This window comes from Corvus kubaryi, unplaced genomic scaffold (genome assembly GCF_017639235.1).
Source record: "Corvus kubaryi isolate FWS band 111438036 unplaced genomic scaffold, C.kubaryi_AGA036_p1.0 138, whole genome shotgun sequence".
NCBI lineage: Eukaryota > Metazoa > Chordata > Aves > Passeriformes > Corvidae > Corvus > Corvus kubaryi.
The window spans coordinates 16851513-16878988 of record NW_024580672.1 but is presented as its reverse complement, the minus strand read 5'-3'; the positions used below and the strand labels follow the sequence as shown (position 1 = coordinate 16878988).

General features: G+C 35.5%; 1 protein-coding gene across 1 annotated transcript; it reads right to left on the bottom strand.

Moving 5' to 3' along the window:
- Window positions 1–343: 343 nt before the first annotated feature.
- On the bottom strand, window positions 344–18887 carry CCDC172 (coiled-coil domain containing 172). The gene is made up of 8 exons (XM_042018493.1): window positions 18723–18887; window positions 18439–18524; window positions 15097–15213; window positions 13536–13701; window positions 11481–11582; window positions 10679–10781; window positions 1320–1407; window positions 344–478 (listed from the first exon to the last, which is right to left on the bottom strand). The coding sequence occupies exons 1-8, from the start codon at window positions 18799–18801 to the stop codon at window positions 446–448; spliced, it is 774 nt and encodes a 257-aa protein (XP_041874427.1). The 5' UTR covers window positions 18802–18887; the 3' UTR covers window positions 344–445.
- Between the last annotated feature and the right edge of the window lie 8589 nt (window positions 18888–27476).

Sequence of the window (27476 nt, the reverse complement as noted above, 5' to 3'; positions counted from 1 at the left end):
TCAAGGAATAAACTCAGTAGTCACAGCTCCTGTTAACAGTTATTGATAGTAACAGCAGACTTCCTCTCAAATAAGACCATGTCACTATCTTTAAAAATAGGAGACAATTCATTTGAAAAATAGTACATAAAGAATAGAGCTAGTAGTGTAGAAAAGAGCTAATTATGTAGAAACTGATCTTTATGTGTAGTTTACCGTGTACTGTGATCCATGGGCCACAAAGAGGAACCCATAGAGGGACAGCTGTTGAACTTGACAGATAAAACACAAACCTCCCCTCACTTCTAAATGAATAAAACTTTATTGGAATGAAAAGTAAAGGCAGATACAAACTGTGATTTAATCAAACAAAAAATAGAAGCAAATCTGATAGAACCTGAGTAAAACAATTTAAAAATTCTCAGACTTGCTTCTGTGACACTCCATATCATCTGCCACACATTATTCACTTCCCTGAAGACTTCTTTTGTGATAAATTCTGGAAAAGAGAAAGAATGGAATTGTAGGAAATTAAATCTTATGAGTTTAGTATGTTTTTGACAGAGAAATTTTTAAACATTGAGCTCTTTTATTTTTCTTCCTGTAAAAATTAAGGAAAAAAAACCCCAAATAAAGTACAAGTAAATTACATTGCTTCAATAGAAACTTGAAACTGATTATAAGAGTGAGTAATGCAAATTTCTCAGGACTGTCATTCTGCTTGATGGTAGTGGCAGGTGTGTCTTCATACAGCTCAATCAGGGCTCTGAAATGAACCTTTAAAACCTCTTTGTTTCCCAAACGGGACTTAAAAATATTTTTTCTCTTTCTATTGTGACACAGACTGACAATCAAGAAATTGGAAGTTAGGATTGACATTTAGAGAAAAATAAGTTTTATTAACTTTTTGTAAGAAATTTGTGAGTGGACAAAATTAAATACTAGATGAAAGGATGTTATTATTATCCTATTTCTCCATACTCTCATCTTCTGTTTAATTGGTAGCTAGAGGTAAATGTTAATTTAGCTCCTAAATGCATAATCTTTTGCAGCTTTCAATACTAATGATTTATATTTGTCCCCCCAGTACATCCTTCTTGTGCTAAAAGCATATCTTTAAATTCTTCTTTGTGCTTTCCTTTTCTGTAGCAATTATATTTCTGGACATTTGGAAATAAGCTAAAAGAAATGAATATTGGAGTGTGTCTGCAATGAGAGGATGTTTAGGTGTGTACATAGTATAAAAAACTGCTTATCTAAAACCACTGCTAATCATCCTAAAGGACACATTTAAAACTGAAATTATCCAACACTTAAAATACATAAAGAAAATAGCATACCATTTGCAGAATTTCAATTTCTGTCTGAAGAGTCTCACAGACACTTTCCCAACTATTATCTTTGCAGTTTTCCAGCTCTTTCTTAAGTCTGTGTCCAAAACCAAATAAATTTTCAGGTCAGAGAATTGTTGCTGGGTAACTATTTTTTCAGCTTTGGTCTCCACAGTGAATTCGACTTGTGTGAGAAAAGCCTCATTGATCTAGTTTCCTGGTCAGGATTTAAGTTTGCTAGTTAGACAAATTTCTGGACTGTGCTGTTTCCATAAACTGTGAAAGATATATGGCCTCATTAGTCATCATTTTCCTTATTTAAACATGTGAATTGGAATGGTGATACTTAGAAAGTACCATATGTCACTGTTCTTATTTTTCCTGGGTGTCATCTTGAAGCCTCAGTTGGAGACGGAACTTTGGATTAGATGGGTGCTCTACCTGACCTTGTGCCAGCATTGCTCCACACCCCTCCACAGACTCCATAGCTGTTATTCCTGTTCTCTCCCCACTGCTCCCACTATTCTTCAGCACTTACTGCTTCCCAATAATCTCAGCCAGGAGTTCTCCAACTTTTCTACAATAAGGATTACTTTTAATATAGATATTTCTCCATTCAAAATATCCTTTACTCCTGCTAAAAGGAGATAACTAAACTCTGCACATCCATGGCTGTAGTGGTTTAAATTAATACTTGGTAGGCCCAGAGAAATCTATGCCAGAGCTTTCAGAAGTCTGATCACAAGGTGATGAGATTATACTGAGTCTTTCCATGGCTGTCATAAGAAAAGCATAATGAAAAAGATAAAGTTGTTTACCCTTAACACAATTTCACAAAACAATCTGAAAATTCTGGAACATATAAACAGACTGAAAATATTCTGCTTGTCATTAAATAGCTAAACCAGTGCATCAAAGCAGGACCTTGTTACTTCTGAAGTTGAAACAGAAGATAGCAACTACTTTTGCTTTTATAGACTATAATAGACAATAAGTTATTTGACTTTATTATACAGATGATGCACCTCTTAGCTGTCCCAGTGCGGAGAGAGTTGGTTTTCTAGAAAAGAAAATGGCTTTATTAAAAATAAAACATATATCTTTAAACAGAGGAATAGCTTAGTCACCGTGCAGCTTTAGAATAACAGAGTAAGACTGGACTGGAAGTTGATTTTGCTGTTCCTTTGGAAAATGCAAATATCTTACCATCAATATGGAAAAAGCATGAGCTCTATATGCTTGCATTATAAAGGAGTAAAAGCCCCTTCTTTCAGAGATATTTCTCATAACACATACAAGTATCAAATATAAGGAAATTTTGAACTATGCTTTAAGAAATGAAATTTTTACTGCACTATAGTACATTGTTAGTTTTCAGTACATTTCACTGAGAGAAGTTCACTTCAAGGTCTAAGATCAGCTTGTGATCTTGATTAAAGCTGCTTAACTTCATTGCCTTGTGTCTGCATTTTTTCTCTCTGTGTTCTCTTAGTGTGATATTAGAACCCTAATTTGCTTGAGACGAACTAAAGCCCGACTTTGCCTAACTTACTTAAGGAAAAGACAGAGTGTGTTGATCTCACAGAGAATGCTCTCTCATTGTCTTTCACATGGCAAAACTGATGCACAGCCTGTTTGCTAACTGTTAGCTCAGAATGATACCAGTCCATGCTAGGTCTACATTAGTGATAGAAAAACCAGAAGATAAGAAGTAGGAGTTGTTTATCTGTGTTTTGGGATTGTGAATTAATTTCTATTGATGATCTGCTTTGAAATTAACATTTTGTGTATGGATTTTAAAATTTTATTTCAAATATTTTATAAAACTTTTAAATGTAGTGACAGCACAATTCCTTACATAGCATCAGGTAGAGGTGATAAAAGACATTCATTCAAATGTGGTGTTTAATTCTTACATTAATCAATTGATTCTGCTTTCAGGTCTTCCTTCTTTCTTATTTAGAAGCCAGATAATTACAGTATGTGCCAGGAATATTATACTCACAAAATAAGATCTGTCTGTTAGGTTACAGTCTACAAAATTAATGCATTGGAGATGCCTGAGTTACTGAATAAATGATGAAGTTTTACCAGAAGGAATGTGAGACAATGGAACTATTAAAAAAAAAAATGTTTAACCTGAAAGCAGATTTAGTTTTTTCATTTTATATTTAAGATAAGCAGGATATTCATATTCATCTTTCCACTATCAGATTGAATGTGCAAACCAATTATTCATGAAACTATACTGTCTAGATGGAAGGCAGGTTTTCTGTCACCTTTGAAAATGGAAAAAGATGTACCTTTTGCTAGAACAAGGATTAATTTGACAATTATACCCTTTTTATAACTATGAAAAAAGCCAGATCTCTTAAAAAAATAATCTGAAAAATCACATTAGCATTTGGCTCCCCACGTCCTTTGGTTTTGTTTTATTTTTAGCATTTTTTTCTCTTTGGTGACAATAAAATATAGCTTCAAAATAAGTCATTGCACTGGACTAACAGTGTCTTGGCTAGTTATAGCATCACCAGCTCTAATGAACAGCTGGAGCTGAAATGCCATATTTGCAATAGCTAAACCTAGCCTTAAATCAAGCAGGTGGGACAACATCAGCATTTTTTGGATGCTATCTTGTCCTAGACTGAGCTCTGCTATCAGTGGCCCATTTTCCATTAGTCTTGAATGCTAGAAGTGACAGAGATGAAGAAGGAGGAGATCACTGAAGATGATTGATTTTGCTGCTTTGAAAAGAGCCCAGCTATTAAATGTCATTGGCATTTGTGGTTGATACACATTCTTCTTGAATTTCAGCACTATATGCACATGGCAAAGAGGAAAAATAATTTGAAATCAATACATGCTAGCATTATAAATTGAACTCCGAAGAAAATAATGTTATTGTCAAACAGGTCTCTCTGAAAATCATCCATAGATTCAAATTACTGGATCACGACTTCCGTATCCAAAACTTGCATTCCAAGAATAATTTTATGTAAAGAGGTCTCAAAGGAGAAATAATTTCTGTAGAAGGTAGGATTAATATGTGATTTTAGAGTCATTTTTTTTTTCTAGTGGGGGTGAAAGACCCTACCTAGCTGTTGGAGTTGCAGAAGGAGCAGACTGTCTCTTAGTTATGTTTTGCTGACACAGGTAGAAGGTTTTTTTCTTATTCTCCTTTTTGTCTTTGCCTTGTTTATGACCACCATTTTATTTTTTAATCATAAATTTGAGGGAAAACATTGTGGTGTATTTTAAAACAGAATTGCTTGATACTGATATACAGGGCATAGAATTGATGGTACAAAATGAAATTCCTTAAGAAGTTATATATAACTTGAGAGTACATATCTTGATTTTCCTGGATTTCATCATAAACATCAGGAGATACATTTATCAAGGTTTTAAGACTTTATTGGGACTGAAGAAAAGTACTGAAGACTTTAGTTTATTGTCTCAAGCTCAAGTAGAGGTAAGACATTGAGGTAATTCTCTCTCAGTTCAGTACTGGGATTAAATTAATGTGTATATTTCTACAGAGAGAGCAAGATTTTTCTGGTATTTACAATTTGCTGACACTACTAAACAGAATATGCTCTGGATACAGCTGAAGAAGTCAATAAATTTCAGGCTATTATCAATTGATTGAGGAAGAGGGAAAACAAGTCCTAATGGAATTGAGTATTCCAAAATATAAAGTCAAGTACTTGAGTTACACAATTAAATATAAAAGTCTGTGCTTGATGGAGCAAAAGGATAATAAAAATTAAGCAGGTGATCTAATAGTAATAATAAATTCTAGCATGAAGAAGAAACATGAACACAAAGAAGGTACTAGACAACATAACAATGGAAATTAAATGTAAATTAAAAGAAATGGAGTTGCCTAAAGTAAAATAAGAAAGTTTTTGCTTTTGTTGTACTGGATAAAATGTTAAATGTAAAATACATAGTTATCATTGATTAAAGCTTGCATTTTGTGAATGCTGCCAGGCAACTATTTATAAGAGTAGTTAGAGGTCTTGAAAAGTGTGGTGGTATTTTCCAAATACATAAAACATCACAAGACATCTTTAAGGAATATATAATAATAGGTGAATAAACATGGAAAGGTTAAGGTACACAAAATTAAATTGCACATCTATGATGAGATTTGCTTTTGTGCAGACAGCAAACAAAGTTGTATGGACTAATTTTCATAGGAACTGTAAGAATGAGCTACATAGGAAAGAAAAAATATACAAGCATGAATGTGAGATGTGAAATTAAATGTGTTTCTAGGGGTCAATAAGATTCCTATTGAAAGGCAGGGAAAGTAAATAGGGGTCAATGGTTCTTCTAGTTCAATTATCTTGATTTTTTTATTGGACAGAGAAAATTACATCTTAATCTGAGTACATTAATATGACTACCCTGTTGCTGAAATTAGTATCTCTATTATGTACTGCTTTCTTCATGTGTATAATACTCTCAGAGCTAAAAAGGATTTAGAACTGTCCTTGTTTCGTTCTGCTTTATGGGCTCTCCACGCTCTGCACAGCTTCCAGGTTGAATGCATCTCTTTTGACAAGTAGGTGAGAGATTTGTACGAAGTATTCTTACACCCTCCTGGTTTTTTGTTGGAAATAACTCCTGCTTTTATCTCATCCACAGCTATATTTTCTTTTGATGTTTATAGCTGTATTTTGCTCACATAGTATGCTCAGACCTCTCTGCTTCCAGGTACCTGTTATTGAAGTCCTTAATTGGGTACAAGTAGATAAACTTACACTGTATATAATTACATTCCTCCTCTTTTAGTGACTCTTCTACAAGATGTAGAGTTTGCTAATGAAGACACTGTTCTCTTAAAACACTTTCTATTCTAAAGTAGTTACTTAAAACATTAAGCAAGACCAACTGTGACTGTTGTTAGCTTGAGTCCCAGAATTTTTAATTGCAGGCCTATGACTGTTGTTACTATTAGTCATTTCTTTACTTAATTTTTTTAATATGTCTTCCCTAGATTAACTAGTGTTTTTCCATGTCAGATAACATCAAATACTTTATTAATGTCTAGATGGATGGCATTGGAATTTTCTTTGTCTAACCTATCTGTTGTCTTATCAAAGAAAGGCATCATTAGTCAGATTTGATCTACTTTTTGTAAATCCATACCGCAATTCATAATGGAAAGCTATTTTAACATAATTCAAGCTATAATAGTTCTACTAGGCACTGCTATTAAAAAGAAAAGCTCAAAAAATCAATGAGGAGATTGCCATTGAAAAACTCATTTTGAACCACATATATTACTGCAGGTACTGGTATTTTCTGATTATAAAATTTAACATCAAATAAATTGAAAAAAAAAGAAAAAAATTAACCCACCAGAAGCATGCATGGGGCTTAGGCAGTCTGTTGTTTGCATGAGCAATTCGTTGAGCTCTAAGGAGTATATTTCCTGTGTGATTTGTATAAAACAAAAAATTACTTTTTCCTTCCTAATTTTGGTAACGGAGTTTCTTTTCCTGGATTATGAAGAATAAGAAGGAATACTATATTTTTAGGATTTAGACAAGTATACAAAGCTGTGAAATATTTACAAAGTAAGCAGATTTCATGCATTTCCTTTCTGCTACTTTTCTGAAGTAGAAGAGAAATTCAGGTTTCAAAGAAGTGTTTTATCTTTATTCTACCTTTTAAATAGGTTGAAAAATATCTATTTTAGGTAGAAATGCTCTGGTTTTAGTCTAAATGAACTTCAATTAAAATTATTTCTAGGCTGTTTTACTTAAGGCAACACAAAAATTTAAAATGTGAAAGAGGATAAATAATTAATACAGTAATTACAATGAATATAACAGTGAAATGACATAGTTAGGAATTCACTGGTATCAGTCAGTCTCTGACTCCTGTGTTGTTCCACTTAAGTGATGTTACTTGCTACCTGCCAGGGAAATGGAACTCCAGAGAGCTGATGCCAAAGTTCTTTCCTGCTGTTTTGTGTTTGAGGATGGCATTGGCAGAACAGGTGATTAAAACAAGGCTTTTGATCTTAATTGCAACTCTCTTTGAGGGAGGGGAAAAAAAAGAAAAAAAGGCCTCTTTTCTTAAAAATTTCTCTGAATTATGCACCTGTGTCTTGAGACTTGCATTTTCCAAGGTGCCTGCTAACTACATCTGTGCTTAACATTCCAATCCTGGTTGGCTTTTTTCTGCATCCAAGGTGGACCAGAACAAGCATCTAACTGCAGCCCCAACAGCTGCTGGAAATACCAGTGTGTGCTTCTCATGACCCTTTGTAATTCTTTGATGGATTTCAGAGAAATTTTATGAAACTGCAGACGTGGTATAGGGCATTTTTCTCAGATCAAAGATGAATTGCTATAATTTGAATTAGCTGGCTACACTCTTCAGCTGAAACGCAATTTACTATTAGATATATACTTAATTGCAATGAAGATTCTTGCCTTGCCAGCTACTTTTGATATTGATTTTTAAGCTGGGACTAGGGATGTGATACAGTAAGAGACTTGCAGGGTGATCTGGGAGCTACATATATCAGGCTATTGATGCTGACTGTCTCTTACATTTGTTCTAAAGAAGCATCAAAAAAAAAAAAGGTATTTTTACCACTTAAAGAGTGCTGTGGTTTCCAGCTCTGTAAAAAAAAAATTCATATTTTGTGCTTATTTCATAGAAAAAAATATATATTTTTGAGCTACATTACTTGCGTCAAAATATTATCATCTTTATGTATAATAAAAATGATTTTCAGTGAAAACTAGAATTTTATTCTTGCAATAAACTCTGTATGGGGATAAAAATTCTGATCTTGTTAGGCTAGAGAAGGGTTGTTTCTCAGACACAGAAGGTTCAATCTCATTGATTTTAATATGACCAAAATTGACTCCTGTTAAGATATACACAAGTATATGAGCATACCTGGAGAAGAAGAACCTTCAAGGATGAATGCAACATCTCTGAGCAACCTGTGCTTCCTCATGATAAAAATGCTTTTTCCTTAAATTCACTTTAAATCCTCTTGTTTCAAATTCTGCTTTTTGCATTTTGTTCTCCTACTGTGCAGCACTGTGCAGATCCTGGCTCCATCCTCTTGATGATGTGGAGGTGCTGGAGAGTGATCAGATAGCTTCCAGGGGACTGTTTATATACTGCACTTTTTACGGTGTGTAATACTTTAAATCCCCTTTCATCTCTTAATTCAGTAGTCCAAACCAAGAAGTGATGACTAGGCTTTGTTAAATTGAAAAAAACCCAAACGACTGCTAGAGTTGTATGAGTGTGATAAGGTTTGGGGTGCTTCTAAAGAACCCAGCAGTGACATAGAGATGCAGACAAATGAGGATTGCCTGCTTGGCTCTACTGAAAAGCAGAATCTGATAGTGCTGACATGGAAATACGGTAGCACAGCTCTGTTGCTTCTGGCATCTGAGTTAACTTTTTCAGGGCTATCTCTCTCTGTAAAGCATTGAGCTTTTCTGATCAAATGCAAGTGAAGATAAAAATATGATTTAGGCAAATCTGTCCTAAATTTCTTCCCAGTATCTAAAATGAAAAATGTTTCAATTATAAGAAAATGTATTCAATATAATACTAGCCTTCAAGAAGGGCTTGCATTTTGTGATAGTGGTAATAGCAGTAGGAGCACTTTATATTTTGCACTACATGCAATTATCAAATAATGTTAGCTTATCTTGACCATAAAAGGAGGCATTTCATGAAATAAGAAAATCTCATCATCCTTTTTGCTTTGGTTGCAAATGACACTTGCTGATTTTGCAGTTAATAGAATTTAATATGTTTTATCCAGTTTTCCACCCAGAGAAAACCAAAGTGTCATTCTGCAGAGTTGTAAGTTAATTTCACTGCATAGAAAGAGAGACACACACGGATTTAATTGATCCCTAGGATCTTAGTGGCAGAGCTGGGGATTAAAAGTGTGATAATGTTGGCTACTTCTGTACCTTATACACAGGAAACCTATTATAGAAAACTAATTACACAAATTTGGGTATTCAGTGGCATCATGGCAATAAACTATTCCAAGGGAAGTATGTTATTTGGAAGGAAGCTGACAGCCTCATGCATCACAAACCCTAATATATCACGATTGAATGAATAATGGAAATGAGTGAGTTATAACGTGCTGTCCTGGAGAATCGTTACTGTTATTATTATTTACACTGTGTCTTCTATGTATATGTTGAATGCAAATTTTTTGCTACTGTATGCAGGATTGTGAGCTAATTAATTTTTATGCTGAGGGGATTTTGGCCATGTCTCAACACCATGTAAGAGGTTGAAGAGAGTTAGTAATAGGGCTTATATATCATTTTCTTTCAAAAATTGATATTCAGCAAAAAATGGGTCATTACCAAATCTTCTTTCAGAAAATTGCTCAGGGTTCTCTGTAAATTTATAACGTTCCATTGAAAGTTTTCAGATTAAAAAAGTCCACACTATATTTATTTATTTTTGTCAAAAGCTTAGGCATATATAGGGAAAAACCCTGTGATGGTAATATAAGTTGGGTTTTCCTTAATTTCTATTAGAGAATCTTTTGGACTAGCTTTATCAGAAGGACTTCCTGCGCATTGTCTATTAAATATTTTTAAATATTCCCAGACACTTTCATCTGGAACATCATAAAATAGGAAAAAGATGGTCAATTCTGTGATATGGAGCTTTCTGCATTGAGAGATTTCTTTAAAAAAAATTAAATAATTTTCTGTGAAGTGAAAACTTAATGTTTCACTCTAAGCATGCTGACAAGAAATGAGTTGTTACCACTCAGTTCCTGAGAAGAAATCTTCACCATTAAGAAAGACTGTGCAAGGTCTTCTCTTCTGTCTTGGTTAAGTATTCAAAATTTTGTTCTAAACCAGCTTAATTAGAAGGCAAACTAGAACTGATAGCAGAGATCATAGAGAAAGCAAATCTACATTCAGTTGCTCCAGTAGGGGCTCTAGCTATCCCAGGAGGTGACTGTGGCCAGCCCATCACATTGCAACCAGGCAGCAGAAGTAAGTTTAGCACTGGGTAGTTCATCAATACTTTGTGCACCATTTTTACAAGACCTCAGGAACTGGTCTTCCACCCAGGCAGCAGCATTTTGTTCTCCCTCCGAGTTTGACTGGCATCCCTGCAAACACTTCCAGTTTTTACTTCATTGGAGTGTGGATGTGAGGGTGAAGCGCTGTAATAAACAACAGGAATTGGTGTTGTCTAATGAAAAATGAATGGTTCTTCTGATTTCAGAAGGAATACTGCACGTGAAAGGTAAAATAGTCATTGCCACCAGGACTGGACTGCAGTTACACTCCTAAAATTAAGTAAAGAATTCATTAACACGAGGCTCTTACCGTAAACATTCAGGATCAGTCTGAGGTTTTTCAGTGACTTTGACTTTTTCTGCTTCTAAGGCTTTTGTCTTTCTTTCAGCTTCCCTGATTACTTTCTCAAGGTCTAAACATGAAATCAGAATTACCCTATAAATATATATTAATCATCCATATTCAAAGACCTTCTACATATTCTAAATTTATATTTTCTAATATTTCTTCATGAAACTCTTTGAAGGGTAAAGGCATCTAAATAAAGAAAATGAATTATTTTATTATTATTGTAATCATATATTGCAATCTAGAAAATTTCACTCCTTTTCCCAAACAATTTAGGATCATATTTACTGCTTTTCTTAGCGCTTACTCTGATGTGTTACTTAGGTATCTGAAAAAAAAGACACTAAAGCACTCCAGATTAAATTATTTTAATCCAGATTTCACAATATTCCCTATTGCTGTGATCACCTTTGACACAGAAGATTTTAAACAATATTTATGTTGATTTTAAGTTCTTTGAAACATTAAATTCTCCATTTAAGTATATGACCAGCAAAAGTAAAACTTGCTTTCATATTTACAGCTCATGATTCAGTAGATCTCTGGACCTCAGTAACAATGACATTTCAAATAAATCTCATTGAAATCCACAATATTTTTTATAACCATGTTTAAAAATCATGTATTACATATTGTAACAATAAATTAAAATATTTTTACTATGATTCCTTTCTCTTGAGAAAAGAAAATTGACAGAAAAGATTTTTCAAAAGCATTTGTCAAGCCAGAAATAATTATCATAACAAGTAGTTATCAGGCACACCTTTGAGCTCACTTTGGAGAGTAAATAAATCCTGCTTTAATTCATTCTTCTGCAGCTGGAGTGCATTTAACTGAACATTTTTATGTTCCATTGACTCCATTTCTAAGAAAAAATACGTTTCAAATTAAAATGCATTGCAGTTTAGCATTCATGATACAATCTTAAATATTCTTAACTACTTCTACCAATCTTCAGCTAGTCAAAAGAACCTTAAATATAAAACCAAAATAAACTAAAATAATTCATATAAAACACAGTTCACAGGAAATTATATGTCATATAATGTATTCATAGCTATGAAAGAAAATTATTTTTTTAATGTTATTGAGCTGTTCAACATATTTTGTTGACTGGGCATAAAAAGAATGTTTTGCTTTAGAGTTACTTCAGCTATAAAGAAAGGAAGATGACTGATTGAATAGATAGAGAACAGACACCTCTCAGCAAGACTGAAAAAAAGCCCCGTCTTAGTTTGTTTAGTGTTATATATATTTGAACCTTACTATTAGACAGCATCTGGAATTAATTGTGATTGTTTTTCTAACAGCAGGAGGTCTTCACATAGTTTCCTTGTTACGAGTTGCTTAAATTTTTCACTTCAGAATTGTCAGTGTGCCCAGGAACGTAGCAGACAAAAAGACAAGTTGTACATCAAGAAATGTGCAATTAAAGGATGGAATCGAGATGGCAACTGAACTTGGAGAACTTTAGTCACCTTTCAGGTACTACTGATCATTTAAGTGCCCACCTCTGCCTGAATATGTAAAAATTAAATGCTAAAAGTAGCACTTGACACCAAATACAGACTTTTCAGTTGTAGATTAGCCACAGGAAACAAGAAAGAAGGTACTACCATGTGCAAACTCAAATGGATAGTCCTTTTTCAGTAACTTTATAGCAGATATGGAGAATTGAGAGGGCTGTTGCTTGAAAAAAGATGAGGCTGGAATGAACTTTGAGGGGTTATCTACTGTATTCTTCTCCCGAAGGCAGGATCAGCTGTACCACTGTCATTTCTGAAAAACGCTGGTTTGACCTTTTTTTGAAGACCTTTGGTAGTGGACACTCCTAGTTCCTTTGGTAATGGAATCTTCTAAGGCAGAATGCTTCAATTATCCACTGTTCTTAGAAAGATTCCTAAGCTGTCAGTCAGACTCTCCCTTCTTGTGCTTTACTCTTGTTACGTTTTGTTCAGTTCACTATGGCTATAGAGAATATGTTCATTTCCTTTCTACATGATACTTTATCAATTTGAAGATTAGGATCCATCTTTCATTAGTCTTTTCCTTAATAGCTTAAATAGTGACAGTTCTTTCATTTTCTTCCTTCTCATGTGCTCCAGAACTCTGATTACTCTCACTAGTCCTATGTGGATTCTCTCCAGCTGGTCAAAATTTTTTTTTTGAAGTTTAAGATCAAAATGAGATGCACAGTACTCCAGCTCAGAGTTTAACTGCCCCAAATAGAGGGAGGAACTATTTTCATGTCTTAGAGGTCGAATTGTGTTTGTGTCTCAGCGTGGTGTTGGCATTCTGATATCATTGACTCATGTTCAGCCAGTGATCCATGACGACCCTGATTTCCTTGCGGAAGGACTGCTCTGCAGTGTGACCCTGTGCTCTGAGAGATGTCATACTCTGTACCTTAACTGAAAATCAAGCTGCACTGTGGCAGTAAAGGACCAATCCTACAGGACATCTGTGCATACAATTCTTTAGAAGCTAAGGAAATGTACAGAGCTCAACCACATGTGGTTCTAAACCTAATTCAGTCACTGGGTATGTCTTTGAGCTCTGTGCTGGCTGAATTAGACATTGGGAGCCACTTCTACAGGTCGACTGCTTCTCCTCACAGTGCTCACATCAGAAAGGCTGAAGAATATAGGGAACAGAGGAACCTTTAATTATGCTTGGTATGTCAGACCACACTCTTTCAGTTCAGTGCTAAAAGGAAGATCCAGACAGCAGGAGAATGGAATTAAAATTACTAGTTTGCACAGCTATATTTTATAGATTTATATTAATCCAAGATAAACTGGTTTAATATAAGACTTACCATTTTTCAACAGAGTTGCCTCATTGTCTAAATCATTTATTTCAGTCTTGACTTTTTTTTTAATAAGAAGATCTCTACTACTTGTTAGTCCATATTCATTGTTAAACTCGGTTACTTCTCTGGTAAAATTATCTTCCTCTTCAGTAATTTTTCTCTTTGCATCTGCCTGAAATAAAAAAAGGAAAGACTGAATTTTCAGGTGAAAAAAAAATGAAAGTCTTTGTTAAGCTAGGCAGACTGAAACACACTGTTGTTTTTTATCCTTAAATTTGTAGTAGAAAAGTAAATAAATAAACAAAAATTAAATAAAGTAAATAAAAGTAAAGAAAATATTTACTTTTTCTTATAAGCACATAAAAACGGTCTACAGCTCTATCATTATGCCTGTTGTTTTAAACTTTTTTTTCTGAAAAAATGAAGGGTCTATTTTTGATAATAGAGCATTTAAAAAATCACTGCATTATGTTATAGACTTGAACCAGCAGCCTTTCAGTTCAACTCCCTTACTGAAAATAGAAAATTCTGTTTAAAGTCAATAGCATAGTATGGCAGTTCTTTCTTTTTAGTTTATAATTAAACTAAATAAAACTGTTGTTTAATCCTCTGCAGAATGCAGACTTCCTTTAACTCCCTTAATAACTACCAAGAAAGCTATCATTGATAGAAAATCACTGTTTAATTTTCTGGGAAAAAACATATTCAAAAGAGAAAGGTTATATTAAATTCCTTCCAAGAAATCTTAATTGATTGCTAAATTACGTGAAATGAAATAACACCTATATACAAGAAAAAAGAAATGATAACCTATATATCAAACTTCACACATATACTGGGAATACTTTGGGTGTTGCAGAAATATATATATAGTTAAAAAGATATCTGCCTCAAGATTTAGGTTTAATACTGGTCATTTGTACTGAATGCTTAAAATTTAGCTCTGCTGATTTAAAGGGCAAATACATATGCAGAAAAGACTGCTCCTCTGTGGCATTTCTTCATTGTTGAAGCCTCAACAAAGTAAGAGGAAGGAAACATTCAGGTTAGCATCTGAGAGAACTGAAAAACTTGTCCTAAGTTGCTACCTTTGAAGAGGTGGTGAGGTGTGTCTGGCATCAAAGAGATTGTGTGCTATGTCAGGATTGCTAAACTGTCCACATGTGCTAAAATGTGGTGTGGGCATCCCTGGGTTTTTCCTTTGATCCTTTTCAATATATTTTACTGTGGATGAGGCAATCCAATTTAAGGCGATGCTTTCCTAGTTTACTTTTACAAAGGAAATGATCTGTCAGAATTGGAGTTCAGTCATACAACAGCAAACATTGGAAAATGAAGTCAAGAATATAAAATCAGCTTTGGAGATAAAATGCAGCATACACTACCTTAGATCATGGTTTAAATTAAATGTGAGAATTTATCTACATTTCTATTGTTACAGATGCTAAAATAATAAGAAAAAAAATTTCCTGATTTAAAACATTAGTTTTTCCAGATCTTCATTTTAAAGCTGATTGCTGTTGTGGAATAGAAAAGAGCTGTGTGAATAACACAGCTGGAAACATACCAAAATTTTAAGAAGATTGGTTCTTTGATTAATAAGTTCAGCTTTTTGTTTTTCTAAGCTGTCTTCACGTTTCTTCAGAATTTCTAAGTGGAACTGCTTTACAGAGAGATGCTGAACCTTCCAAAAGGAAAAAAAAAGATTATGAAGTAAGGTTATTGTTTAATTGTTTCATATACTCTGAAATTGTACACAAGGATCTTGGTCCAGTTTAAAAAGAGCTGGCACAGCTGCTGGACTAACAAAAGCATAACAGCTCTTTGTTTCCCTCAATAACCTTTCAGTATGCTACCAAGCTTTTGAAAAGTCTCCTTTCTTTAAAAGACTCATTTAGTGGTGCTCTGTCTATCTAAAATGGCATTTTAAAGTCTGCTAGGTTTAGGAGAAATTTTTTCCAGGTAAAAACCAGGAAAAATATTGACCACATGGGATCCTTTCCCCAGCATAATCCCCTGTTCTCCATCTTACTGTGGAAAGCTCATCACGAACCAAACGAGACAATAGTATCAGAATAGTATCAGAATAGTATCAGAGGGACAGGGGTCCAGCATCCTGGGTTTGACTGAATGGCTGTACATGTCATCCACTCTGCAAAGCTTCTATGGAATATGCAAAGGAGGGCGGGATATTTTTCTGAGCACAATTTCTGGGATTTTTAGCTAAGGAAGGGTAATGGGAATTAGCCCATTGGTTATGGACAGTTTGCTCATAAACCCCCCCAAGCCCTAAACTTCAATTTTGCACACAGGTTTATTTAGAGTTTTATTAATTTTAACCATTTGTTTATCTGATATTAGGGTATGCTCTTCAACCATTGCATTTCCAAATTTGCTGAAGACTTCTCATTTTTCCAGCACATCTACTGTATCATCATCTAACCTAAGTGCAGATGCACGGTGGGCTAAACTATAACAATAATAAATCGGAAACAGCTAAGTGTTGTAGAGTCTTAAAGGATGAGAATCAATCTTTTGATGGAGTGTCAAATTCTCTTGACTCAGAGCAATGAGTAGGGAAAGTAAAGTTAGATTTGCCCACAGACAGCAAAGGCAGAGGGGAAGTGTCAGGAAGTAGATGGAACAGTCAGGCTGACACATGAGTGTTTGTGTGTGTAGAAGCACAAAAGACCAAATAAGAGTGGTATTACAGTGGTAAAAATGAAAAGATTTGAAATTTAATAATGCACATGATTGTGGAGGGGGCACAGATAAAGTGCATCTGATCAAAATAGGAGGATAGTGGAATGAAATGCCCAAAGACTAGAATGTGAGAGGTGGAAAGGAAAGGACCAGATTTTTTCCTCATCCCTGGTACGTCCAGTGTGCTAAGTGTGCAGGACATGCTTAGCTCCGAATTTATTTTACATATTAATTCAAAGAGAGTAGATGGGCTTACACCACTGTATTTGTAATACTGGACATAACTAGCTGCAGTGTAGTTTCTCCATCTGTAAGATGCCAAATTCATCTATGCATTTGCAACCAATGTTTTTTAAAGAAATCATTGAGCTACAAACAGCAAAATGCTATAATTCGGGTTCTAATTACATGCTACCAGGTTTTACAGAAGAGGGGGGAAAATTGCATTTCCTAGGACTCTTTGATTGACCACAGGCAGTGTCTGTGAAATAGATGTCAAAAAACTTCTGAACTCAGTCTCATCATCTTGGTCAGGCATCACCTACTGTGCATGCACGTGGTTGGATATGTGTGCTTATAAAGAACTGCAGTTATTTGGTGGGATAAATTGAACAGAAGCAGCTGAACAGCATTATTTAATATTATTTGAATTACAGAACTGTTGCAGACATATGTAAGCCTAATTCCTGTAGCAAAAAATAAATTACTTTAAATAATGTCAATAACTATATAATCTTTAAACCTAAATACAATCTGATTGAAATGCATTTTTCTATTCCATTAGGTTTTTGTATCATTTCCTATCTATAAATGAATCAACGTCAGACAAGGCAAGCAAGTAAAATGTATTTTTGTGGACATCAGTGAGAATATTATTAATACTGGTCAGTAAAGCACATAAAATTTAATTAGGAATAGTTCTTCAGCTCTTCCCATTAGTCATTTACAATAATGGCTCTACTCTCGGGACCTTCTGTACCTACCACATAAACCTTGATTATAAATCACAATGCATCAATAACAAATTAGTAGTATAAACATAAAATTTTGATGTTCATAAATAAATTTATGAGTAAGACTACTGACGACTTCACCTAACAATCAACATCCAGATATAATCTGTGTTGGATAAATACGTTACTATTTTAAAGCACCTTTGGACTCTGAGATTGTGGCATGCATAAATGTGAGTGTCTGAGTAACTGCCTGCATGATTATAGTCTCAATTTGCAACCAGGAAATACCTGTGAATGAGTTCTATTCTGATCCCTTCTCAGTAATGTTGATATTTTATATATATATATATATATATATATATATAAATAGTCCTTTGCAAAAGGCAGAAGAGACTGTTTTAGGAAGGATGAAAATCATCCCCCAAACATTTATTTTCACAACTAGATGAGGCAATCTCCCAAAGGTTCTTGAAGTTGTTTATTTAAATGATAGCATCCAACAGTTCTGACTTCAAAGGAGGCTCCACATGCCTTCCTGTTGTGAATACACATTCTGTCAGCATAGATACTTAAGAGCACAGGGGAGGGTATTTAGACTTAATTTTCAGACACAAGCAAATGGATTTTTAAATAATTTGCATCCACAGGTGTTATTGGTGAAAAAATCTGCAAAACCGGTGTCTTCATCTGGAAATACATCTGCAGTTTGATTAAATGGAAAGAATAATAAAATCACTATTTAGATTCAGAAACTTCCCTCTGTCCTTGGCCTCCCTAGAAAAACACTCAGGGCTTGTAAGCCCTAATTGTAAGCTCACAGAAAGATCTTCGGTATATGACTCAAGATCCTGTGAAGTAAACACAGGGAATACTTCCATATATTTTGTGTGAAAGGCCATTAATGAATGGCATTGGGCAAGCAAGGGATGGCTTCTGTACACTGGAGGAAAGTGGTGTAACAAATTGCAGGACTGTTAAAACAGGGTATCTCACACTGTGCCCCAAGAGTCAGCCTGCCCCGAACACAGCCAGGGCCAGCCTGAAGGGTGAGATTTGTGGGAGGAAGGATGTTGATGGACACCTTATTCACTACAGAAAGGCACAGTGCAGGTTTCCTCCACACTGTGCTACTCAGCAGGTGAAGCACACTCCTCAAAAGTGCTTATGGATGTATTCCTGAAAGAATAGGTCGTATATTTGTAAACATAACGTATTTCATTATTATGCACACTATAAATATGCCTGCTCACCTTGGTTTCGAAGTTAATTTTTGCAGTGCTCAGCTCTTCTTTTGTTCGGTTAATTTTTTCGTAACTTCTATTTATGTCGCATTTAGCTGCAAGCCAACAAAAACCTGTAAGAGCGTGTGCTCAGTTTGTAAAAGTTACATCCTGATAGAAACGTGCCAGTGACAAGAACCAGCCATGCTGGCTGCCGCCGAGCTTTCCCTGGCACGAGTCCCCTCAGGACACCCCTGTGGGACTCATCCCCTGGCAATGGGGAGGCCCCTCAGGATGGCGCCCATGGGGCCAACCTTGTTGGATGAAGTTCCTCTTCTCCCTCGCCTGCTTCTCCGTGAACTCGATTTGCTGGAACAAAGCATTCAGGTTCATTCCTGGCTTCTCGCGGAGCCTGTGGGCTCTGCGGGCCGTGCTCTTTGCGAGGGCTCCCGGAGGGTCCCCACAGCCCTGCCCTCAGGCCTCCGCCTCAGCCTCCCTGGGCCTGGGACAGAGGCCTGGGGACACAGGGACAGAGCGGGAGGTGAGGGCTGCAGAAAGGGTGGCAAGAGCAAACCCCAAGAAGAAGGAAGTGTGGGTGACTGGCTAGGGGAGCCCACAAGGAAAACAGGGAATGGGAATGGGCAGGCAGCACAGTAGGAGCAGGAGACAGAAGATACTTGGTAAGGAAAAAGCCAGCTGATACTGAATCATGTCAAACTTGGGCACACCTGTCAGACTGGTTCTGACTCAGGATCTGGGGAGTTTTAGTCAAACAAGCTCTGACTTCTTTAATTCCCTAGGACCATGTGCTCCATCCTGGTTTTGTCATTCAGAAGCTGTTTTTCTTTACTGCTTCCTTTCTCTATGGAGTGACCACCACCCTTTCATCTGCTCACATTTACTTACCTTTTGAAGTAAGATGTCTTTTGAAGACTGACGTCTAACCTGAGCAGTTAGGGAGGTAGGCTAAAATCTCCTATCACAGAGGAGAACATGGTAAAGTTAACTCCATGGAACCTACAGTGATCAGACTCAGCTTGGTTGCAGTTCACCATGAGTGTAAAATGGGCAGTGTTTCTGTTCCTGTTAGTCCCAGTAAGCAAAGATCACAACACAGCCCCTCCTGTGCTCTTTTGGAGCACAATTGTGTACAAATTTACAATGCTCTGAGTTCCTGCAAAGTTTTGGTTTGTACATTACTGGATGGTACACCTGGAAATGTAAGCACCTGGTTGAAAATACAATTCACATTCCAGGGTTTGCTTTTACATCCTGGGAAGGATTGACTATATTCCCTGCAGAGAATAACTATGTGAAGTTTGCCTATTTACTTTGAGGCAGAAAAAGCCTGGAGGAATGGAACTTTATAGATTTCCAGCCTTTTTAACACTGAAAAAGATTAGGATTATTGACAGTCTTGTGTTGCTATAGTTTTCCTCAGAGGAGATACTGTCTTAGCATAGACTGCAGCAGAAAAGTTCAGAAATTAGAAAATCTTTGACCATCAAAAACCAAAACAATATACAATGAGAGCGCAAATGTATCATTAATGAAAAAGCTGTTCTAAGTTAGCAGAATGAAACTGACAATTCTGGAAAAATCTTATAGCATTTACTGCTTAAAAGGTGCCATGTTACAGCTGATAGTGTGTTATAAAATGATGTTTTTTAAAGGAAAGACATTGCTCTAAGAAAGAAAATGTGGGTTCTGATGAAATTTAAACCCCTGAAACTAGCACATTATGTTGCAGGAAATAAAATTATTTTTTAAAGTGGAACAAAGTGCAACTGAGGGGGTAGAGTTCACAAAAGTGAATTTAGAAAATGCTTCAGAAGTGAAGCTTCCTACCCAAAGGCCAAAGGAAAAGCAGATGAGTCAAACAGGAACATTTGGTGACTGAGACAGTGATTTGTTACACAGGTCTGATGAGTGAAAAAGTCGTTTTACAAAATTCAAGAAAATGAACCGTTCTATCAGTGGATCAAGGAGAAAATAAAATGAAAAGCTTTCTTTGAAGTTTTTGAGACTTGACTGCTTTTGTGTTTCAAGCTGAGAAGGCTGTTGTGGGCTGGGATAGAGCTCAGTGTCACTTATTAAAAGAACGACTGTGTTTTGTGGAGGGTGCTTCAGCGCCTCTAATTATGGCAAAGGAGCTGCTCTCCCCAGAAAGAGGAGTCTGACTCCAACTGCACTTCTCACTGTCTGAGAATGACCATTCAGCATGATTAACAGTTCTCTAAGAGTCTCCTTCAGAGACCGAGAAAATTCAGTGGGACAAGTAATTGACATTAAGCTTCACAGCTTTTGACTCCTGCAGCTATTTGCCATGTCCGTGGTTTTTACATGGTAAATTACTCACAATAATAACTCAGGATTGTATAAATTTAACCATGCATGTGAAACATACACCAGTGGTGTCAGAATCAGGATCAAGGCTATCAGTTCAAAGGTGTGCAGTTGCTGGCTCCCATGGAAAGGGATGAGATGGCACTCAACCAAATGTTTCAGGATAAAAGTAAAATGTGCATTACCTTCGCTCGACTCCAACTTTTGCAAAGCACAAGACCTTTGGTGATCACTAGCTGCTAGAAAGGTGACTTTAATTTCATTCTGTCGGTCATATCAGTACATCCTAATCTTAATCTATATCTGTATCTTAATCACTGTGCTGTAATCAGGTCATGTCTTTTTAGTGTTCTTCAAAATTACTAATTGCCCTTTGTAATCAGGCTGCTGTGCTAATTGTAAAGTTTCTTCTACAAGTGTTTTCTCTAGTTTGTGTAAGAAGAAGAAAAGAAAGATTTTGCTTGTAATTTCAAGACACTATAAAAAAATTATTACTGTAACTTCTTTCTAAATCATATACACTCAGATTGTTTCATGAATTGTTTTTCTAAAAGCCAAAAAATAAGAGGCAAAAGTAAAGAAGTGGCAGGATAAAAATTTGATAATGCAATATGGTCTTCACCACAAGAAGAGCATGATAAGAGCTAGAAATTGTAGGATTATAGTTACAAATAAATTTTGTCTTTTGGTCTTAAGCAGTGTTAGTATTATTTTTTCCATATACAAACTACACTGCTTACTTTTGAACCGTTTTATTTATAGCAAACCTTCTTACCAGCCTGTATCTCTCTGGTTTTCCTTTGCTCTTGGTGGTCTTTGTATTTGACAACTATTTTTGAACTAACTTTTTTCTACTTCACATGAAGGAATAAAGTCAAATTGTTCTGTGGCATAAATTCACAGCTGCCATTTTGCATTCAGTGCTGAAGTGCCATTTCCTTTACAGGAAATAGCCTATATATGTGTGTGCATGTGTGTGTGTATGTTAAAAATATATATGAAAGTGCTCTAACCCCTTGGAATGTAGTGCTGAGCAGCAATGCTATTGGAGAGAAACCACAAACAGTGAGAAACCCAGTAATTATTTATCATAAATAAGCATTTAAAAAATCAGATGTAATAAAAATTAATTTTATAATGCCACTTCTAAACAGCAAGGCTTTAACTCTACTATTTAAAACTTCGTTAAAATTGTGAAAATTCAGAAAGCAGTGTAGCTTGGTAACATCAAGCAAAGTGTTTTCAATGTAAATCAAGAGCATTTTGTGCACTGATTCTCCTGCTCTTGCTGGCAACCACTTAACTACTTCAACTACTTTGGAAAACCTAGAGCAGGACAACAGTGAAGGGAAACATTAAAATGCAGTAATAACCTATAATTTATGGCCTATCTCAAATTTCCTGAGGAACTCAGGCTAAGAACAGTCTAGTTTTTATCTCTGGAAGAGTGAGAGCAAACTGCTGACCCACAGGCTGGAAGCTCTCCATTTCTACTAGAGTGCTCAGCAAGGCAGTCATGAAAGGACACCCTGTTTCCTCATCATAACAGCAGGGCATAGACTACAAAATCCATGTAATAAAATATAAAATAATGGAAAATAGAGAAATAAATCCCTGGCAAATTATATGGAAATGAGTATCACGAGAAATGAGAATGCTTCTCTTTGCCCCAAGTCCCTATTTGTTTTTCCAGGTGAAAAAATTGTGAGTTAGCGAAAAGCTCTGTGTGTTTATTGAAAACTATTAAGCAGTAACTTTGTACTCCACCATTACATGCCTGGCTGCAATGGAGAATTAGCGATACCCTTTTCCACTTTGGTAGGAATGTAAACAACTCCACAACAGATGTTCTTTATAAGGACAAAGCCTGCTATTTGCATTGTGATATCTCTGTTTGAGTCTTATATCCAAGATTTTGTTTAATTCCATCTGGAAAGGCTTCACTGCATCTCTTTAGCTTACTAAAGCAAAGATTATTCTTTTATGGGTTTAAATCAAAGTTTTCTTTTTAATTTGATCAGAAAAACACACCACCTGCTTTCTTTGCTGATTGGTTACTGTGCTGTTATACAGGTATCCACATTGTTCCTCTGCAGTGGTTTAGTGTCTTAAATATATTTCATTTGTTTCTTTTACTGAGTCTGAGAGTCTATCCTAAAACTTTTATACTCTGCTCTTCTGTACTATTTGGATAAGCAACAAATGAGGCTCTCATTTTGAAACATATATCAGAACTCTTATTTATCTTGGCATAAGGGTAGTGACTTGCCTAATGAAGAAAAAATTTTTCAGATCTGGAGTGCATATCACAGTACAAAACACAGCCTTGGATTTGCATTTTCATAGTAAATTTTCTTAATTATTTATATGGGGAAACTGTAGCTTGCTTTACATCAATACTGGTTGCCCCTAAGTTGGCACCCAATGGAAGCTACAACAGAAACAGAGAATAAGCACTTTTTACATTGTTTGTATCTTCCATTTATAAAAGAGATTTTTTTCATTTTGTATTAGCAGAAACGTAAATGAATTATCCATCAAGTTGTAGCATCCTATAAGAAGATGGGTGGTAGCATTAAATCCTCTGAAAAATGGGCTGTTAAAGAAATACTTTGAGGACTGCGACCTTCATGCAAGAAAGTAATCTTGGATTGAAATGCATTAAACAGTCTGTTGGAAAGTTCATTTTAATTGATTAATTATGGTATGTCTCCTATAACCATATAACACCAGTATGCCAGCTTAGCTCTTTTTGTCTTACAAATTTTATCTTAAGCATAGAAAAATATTAATAAACACTGGAAGAAAAAGTAAATAATTTTACAGTTAGTTAATCAAAGAAAAGAAATTTTCTTTTATTTTTTTCCATTTCAGTCTATTCTCAGAAGTTCACATACAATCCTGTTAAATTATCAGGTGAGCAGCTGTTATTATTTCTTCTAAAATATTTCAGATTTTAAAATAATTTTTTTCTTTAAGCTCTATTTCTATTAGATGTTGCACTTGCAGGAAAAATATGTGCAGATGACTGAAATGAAATGGCTTTATTGTCTTTATTCATAACAGGAGTGTTATTTAGTGCTAGGTTAGATAACTTTTATACTTTCACTGTATGCATTAAAGCCAAATGAGTTTCTTGCATACTGAGAATAGTTCTCATGTGAAACCAAGAGTCGTCCATTACACTTTTAGGCTTCTCTGATAATAGTTTTCATAAGATTAATTTTATGGTTCCATCTGTGTTCCCTCTTAAAAACGTGACAACTTCCTTAGACATTCAGCCATGGGCTGAACTAGGCAGCAGTAGAAATTATTTCACGTTCCATGCAAATGCCCAGACCAAGAAAGTTTGAGGAAGGGCTGTCTCAGTTTGACTAAAACATATATCCTGAATCTGAAAACTTGCTGTATTGAAACTGCATGGTCTCATGAAACCTCTTATCAAAATACGGCCAGATGGTATTTTTTAGTGACAAACTGTTTTCTAAGAAAGTTTCAATTCTAATCATTTATTCAGAAAAAAAAAAAATCTATTGTCCCTACTCCTTCAAAATACCTGCAACCAGTTTTCAGAATGCTGTTTTCCTTGAGGATATTGTGGAAAAGGTACATTCTACCTGCAGGTTTTAAAAGCTGCTTTGTAAAATCCAATCTAATAAATAAATCTCTATAAAACAGGGCCCTCTTCTTTCTGCACAGACCTTTGTGGGCAGAGGTACACATTTAATAAAGAATTAACAGTGATAAATAACACTACATAAACTTTACTGCCTATTGATCCTGGTGCTATGCTGTAATTTCATCTTTTTTAAAGGTGGCATAAAAAAGGAGAACCTAGAGTTTGGATTCTATCCCTTCCATATTCCTTCCCATTGATGCTTCTGGAAGATTAGCTACCTTTAATCCTGAAATTTCAAAGGCTTCATGGCACACATCTGCATACATCTGCCAGGACTCAGAGCATAGGCATGAGAATAAAAGCATTCCATTCAAGTAGAGTAGAAAGTCACAGCTGCACTAAGCATGTATTATCAACTGTGCTGCATTCATAAATTAATAATTTGCATTGTATTACAGTCACTTCTTTCCAGAAGTATTAAACATATCTATTCACAATTGTGTGAAAAGTATATAAATAATTCTGCTGGGTTTGTCTTTTTACAGCTTGTCTTTTGAGAAAGAAGATAACAGAAGGGAAGTGAATTAGAATAAGTAGCAAAAATACTGCTCCTTTTAAAATAATTGCCTTTTTCCCATTTTGAAAATTAAATCAGAATATTTAAAATATCTGCACTAAGTCAGTTCTTTGAATACAAAATTAATATCCATAGTTGAGGCTGCAGAGTTTATAAAAGTGAATAACACACACTGTTTTCATATGTGTTTTCATGCATGCTTTGGCCTATTCCTCTTTCTTTTAAAAAATACATCATATCTAGGCTGCTGTTGATGTTGTTTTTAACTCTCCTTTTCCACTGCTAAAAGAAATAAACATATCTTAAATGCCAGTTTCGAAGCAATTGTTGTTAGTTGTGAATGCTATTAGATCTTCCAGTGCTGCAAAAAAGATAAATAAAGAATTTAGAAAAGGAATAAAAATAAGGTGCTTAAGGGACACAGAGCAATGGAATTTTCCCCAAATGAGCTATCTGCTAAACAGAGCCTATCTACTGCCAGAAAATGGAGAGGGTTAAACATTTCAGGGCACTGGAAGAATCCTGCAATGCTGATTTGCACTGAATGCATTTGTAGGGATTTTATGTGTATCTGTTCAGTTCAGGGCCAACTCAATACAACTAAAGGCTAATAATGTTATCCCCCATATTCACGAAAAGGAAAAAAGGTGGTCAAATAAAATGCAGGCATGATGCTTTGACCTCAACACCAAGCAAGATCTTAAGAGTAGATTTTGAAGGAAAAAAAATTACCAAGAACCTAGAAGTAAGTGGAAAGCAGGAAAAACTACAGCATGTTTTTATCAAGGACAGATTGTATCAGACTAACTTAATATCTTTATTTGATAAGATAATTGTCCCAGAGAAGAGTAATGTAGTAGACCTAATCTACCTTGAGTGAAATAAGGCATTATATTGTCTGTTGTAGCAAGTTATGGAAGGGGGAAAAGATGAGCTTTAGTGCAAGCACTGAAGGTGGAAGAGGAACTGAGCAAAGGGTTATATTAAATATGGTTCTGTTAAAAATATCAAAATGAAAGGAGCTTGCTAGCAGAATTCCTCTAGGACTGATCTTGGCACTGATTTAAGTGATATTTTTTAACTTGGTGAATGTAAGAGAATGGGTATGGCATTAAGAGATGACACAAAATTGGAATGACCAGCACATCAGAAAAAATAAATGACCTCATGGTCTGACAAAATGGAAATCTAATAGTATAGAAATTAGAGGGCGGTGCTTGGGGATTAAGATCATGTTCTTTCACTATAGCCTGGTGTCCAGATAATTGGTGTCAATAGGGAGGTGAAGAAGTTTAATGCATTAATCAGCTGTGATGTGACATGAGCCATCATTGTCATGGCCATGCAGCAGTTTCAGGGTAAATTGGGTGAAGGATTTTCATTGAAGACAACAAAGTGTTAATATTGCTTTACAAGGCATTGGTAAGACAACTCTCAGAATATTGTTTGTAGTTCTCATGACCCACATTGATGCACAGCAGGTGCAGAGTGGGCTGGTTAGGGGAAAGGAGTACCTGTTTTCTCAGCTGAGACGAAAATAGCTTATCTGGCAAAACAAAGCTTGAAAAAGGGCATATGGTTGTCTTTAAAAGTATGTGTGGGGGTAGATGTGAGAGAAGGCAACTTTTATGTTAAAGGATAACACTATTTCAAGATCAGATACTTACAAACAATTATGAATAAATGAGAAATTTAAAAGAAGGTTCATGGCAATCTGTGCAAAGCTCTGGAACTGCTTACAGACAAGGTCATGGAGGCAGGGCCCTGAACTGCTTCCAGATGGAAATTTATAAATTAATAAGGGGTATGTGTGACATGATGAAGAGATCATGTGTCAGAATATAAAGTTTGTGATATAAAGCTTTGGATACCTACTGACATTGCCAGAGGAGCTTCATTGGAAGCTTTTTTGTGTACTTTCTTTATACAGTCCCTAAAAAGAAAAGTTTCCAACTGGTCCATGTGCCAGCCCTTCTATTCTGCATTCACCAGGACTTTTATATTCCTTTTTGGTGCAAAGTACAGGAGAAGGGGACTGCCCTTTCTTAAATGGTAAGATTAGAAGCAGGCTAAAATGGGGCAATTTTTTAGGATGTCAGGTGTTAACAAGACATAACCTACCTATATGCTCAGGGTTAAACGGATCACCTGATTGAGACTGGGAAGTATTTCTTCTCCAAGTCATAGCGGTTGGGGTTATGGAAGATATTGTATTCCTCTCTAACAGAAACTATCTGAAAAGGTATATGAGTGTTTTCTTTGTGAAGTATCTGCTCTTGCAGACTGGTAAGATGTGACTGATCAAGAAATCTCATTACTTTAATATCTTCTACTGTCCTCCAGTGTTTTTCAAACTTTTATTCTCCTGAGGTATGAGGGGGTGTGACTGTAATGTAGGAGATTATTTCAGTACATTACATGTTTGATCAAGGTTTGCTTTTTCAGATTTTTCAAGAGTTTCCTCTGAATAAGAAAATTTTACATTTGTTGAGGTAGCAAAGAGATGAATAAGAGGTAGTCAAGGAT

What these genes read in the sequence shown, in the direction of transcription:
- CCDC172 (XM_042018493.1), bottom strand. Translation starts at nt 18,801, where the DNA reads ATGAACCTGAATGCTTTGTTCCAGCAAATCGAGTTCACGGAGAAGCAG. An exon ending in AAATTAACTTCGAAACCAAG is followed by an intron (nt 15,214 to 18,438) that starts GTGAGCAGGCAT and finishes TCCTTTTGGAAG; the next exon opens with GTTCAGCATCTCTCTGTAAA. An exon ending in GGCAACTCTGTTGAAAAATG is followed by an intron (nt 11,583 to 13,535) that starts GTAAGTCTTATA and finishes ATTTTTTCTTAG; the next exon opens with AAATGGAGTCAATGGAACAT.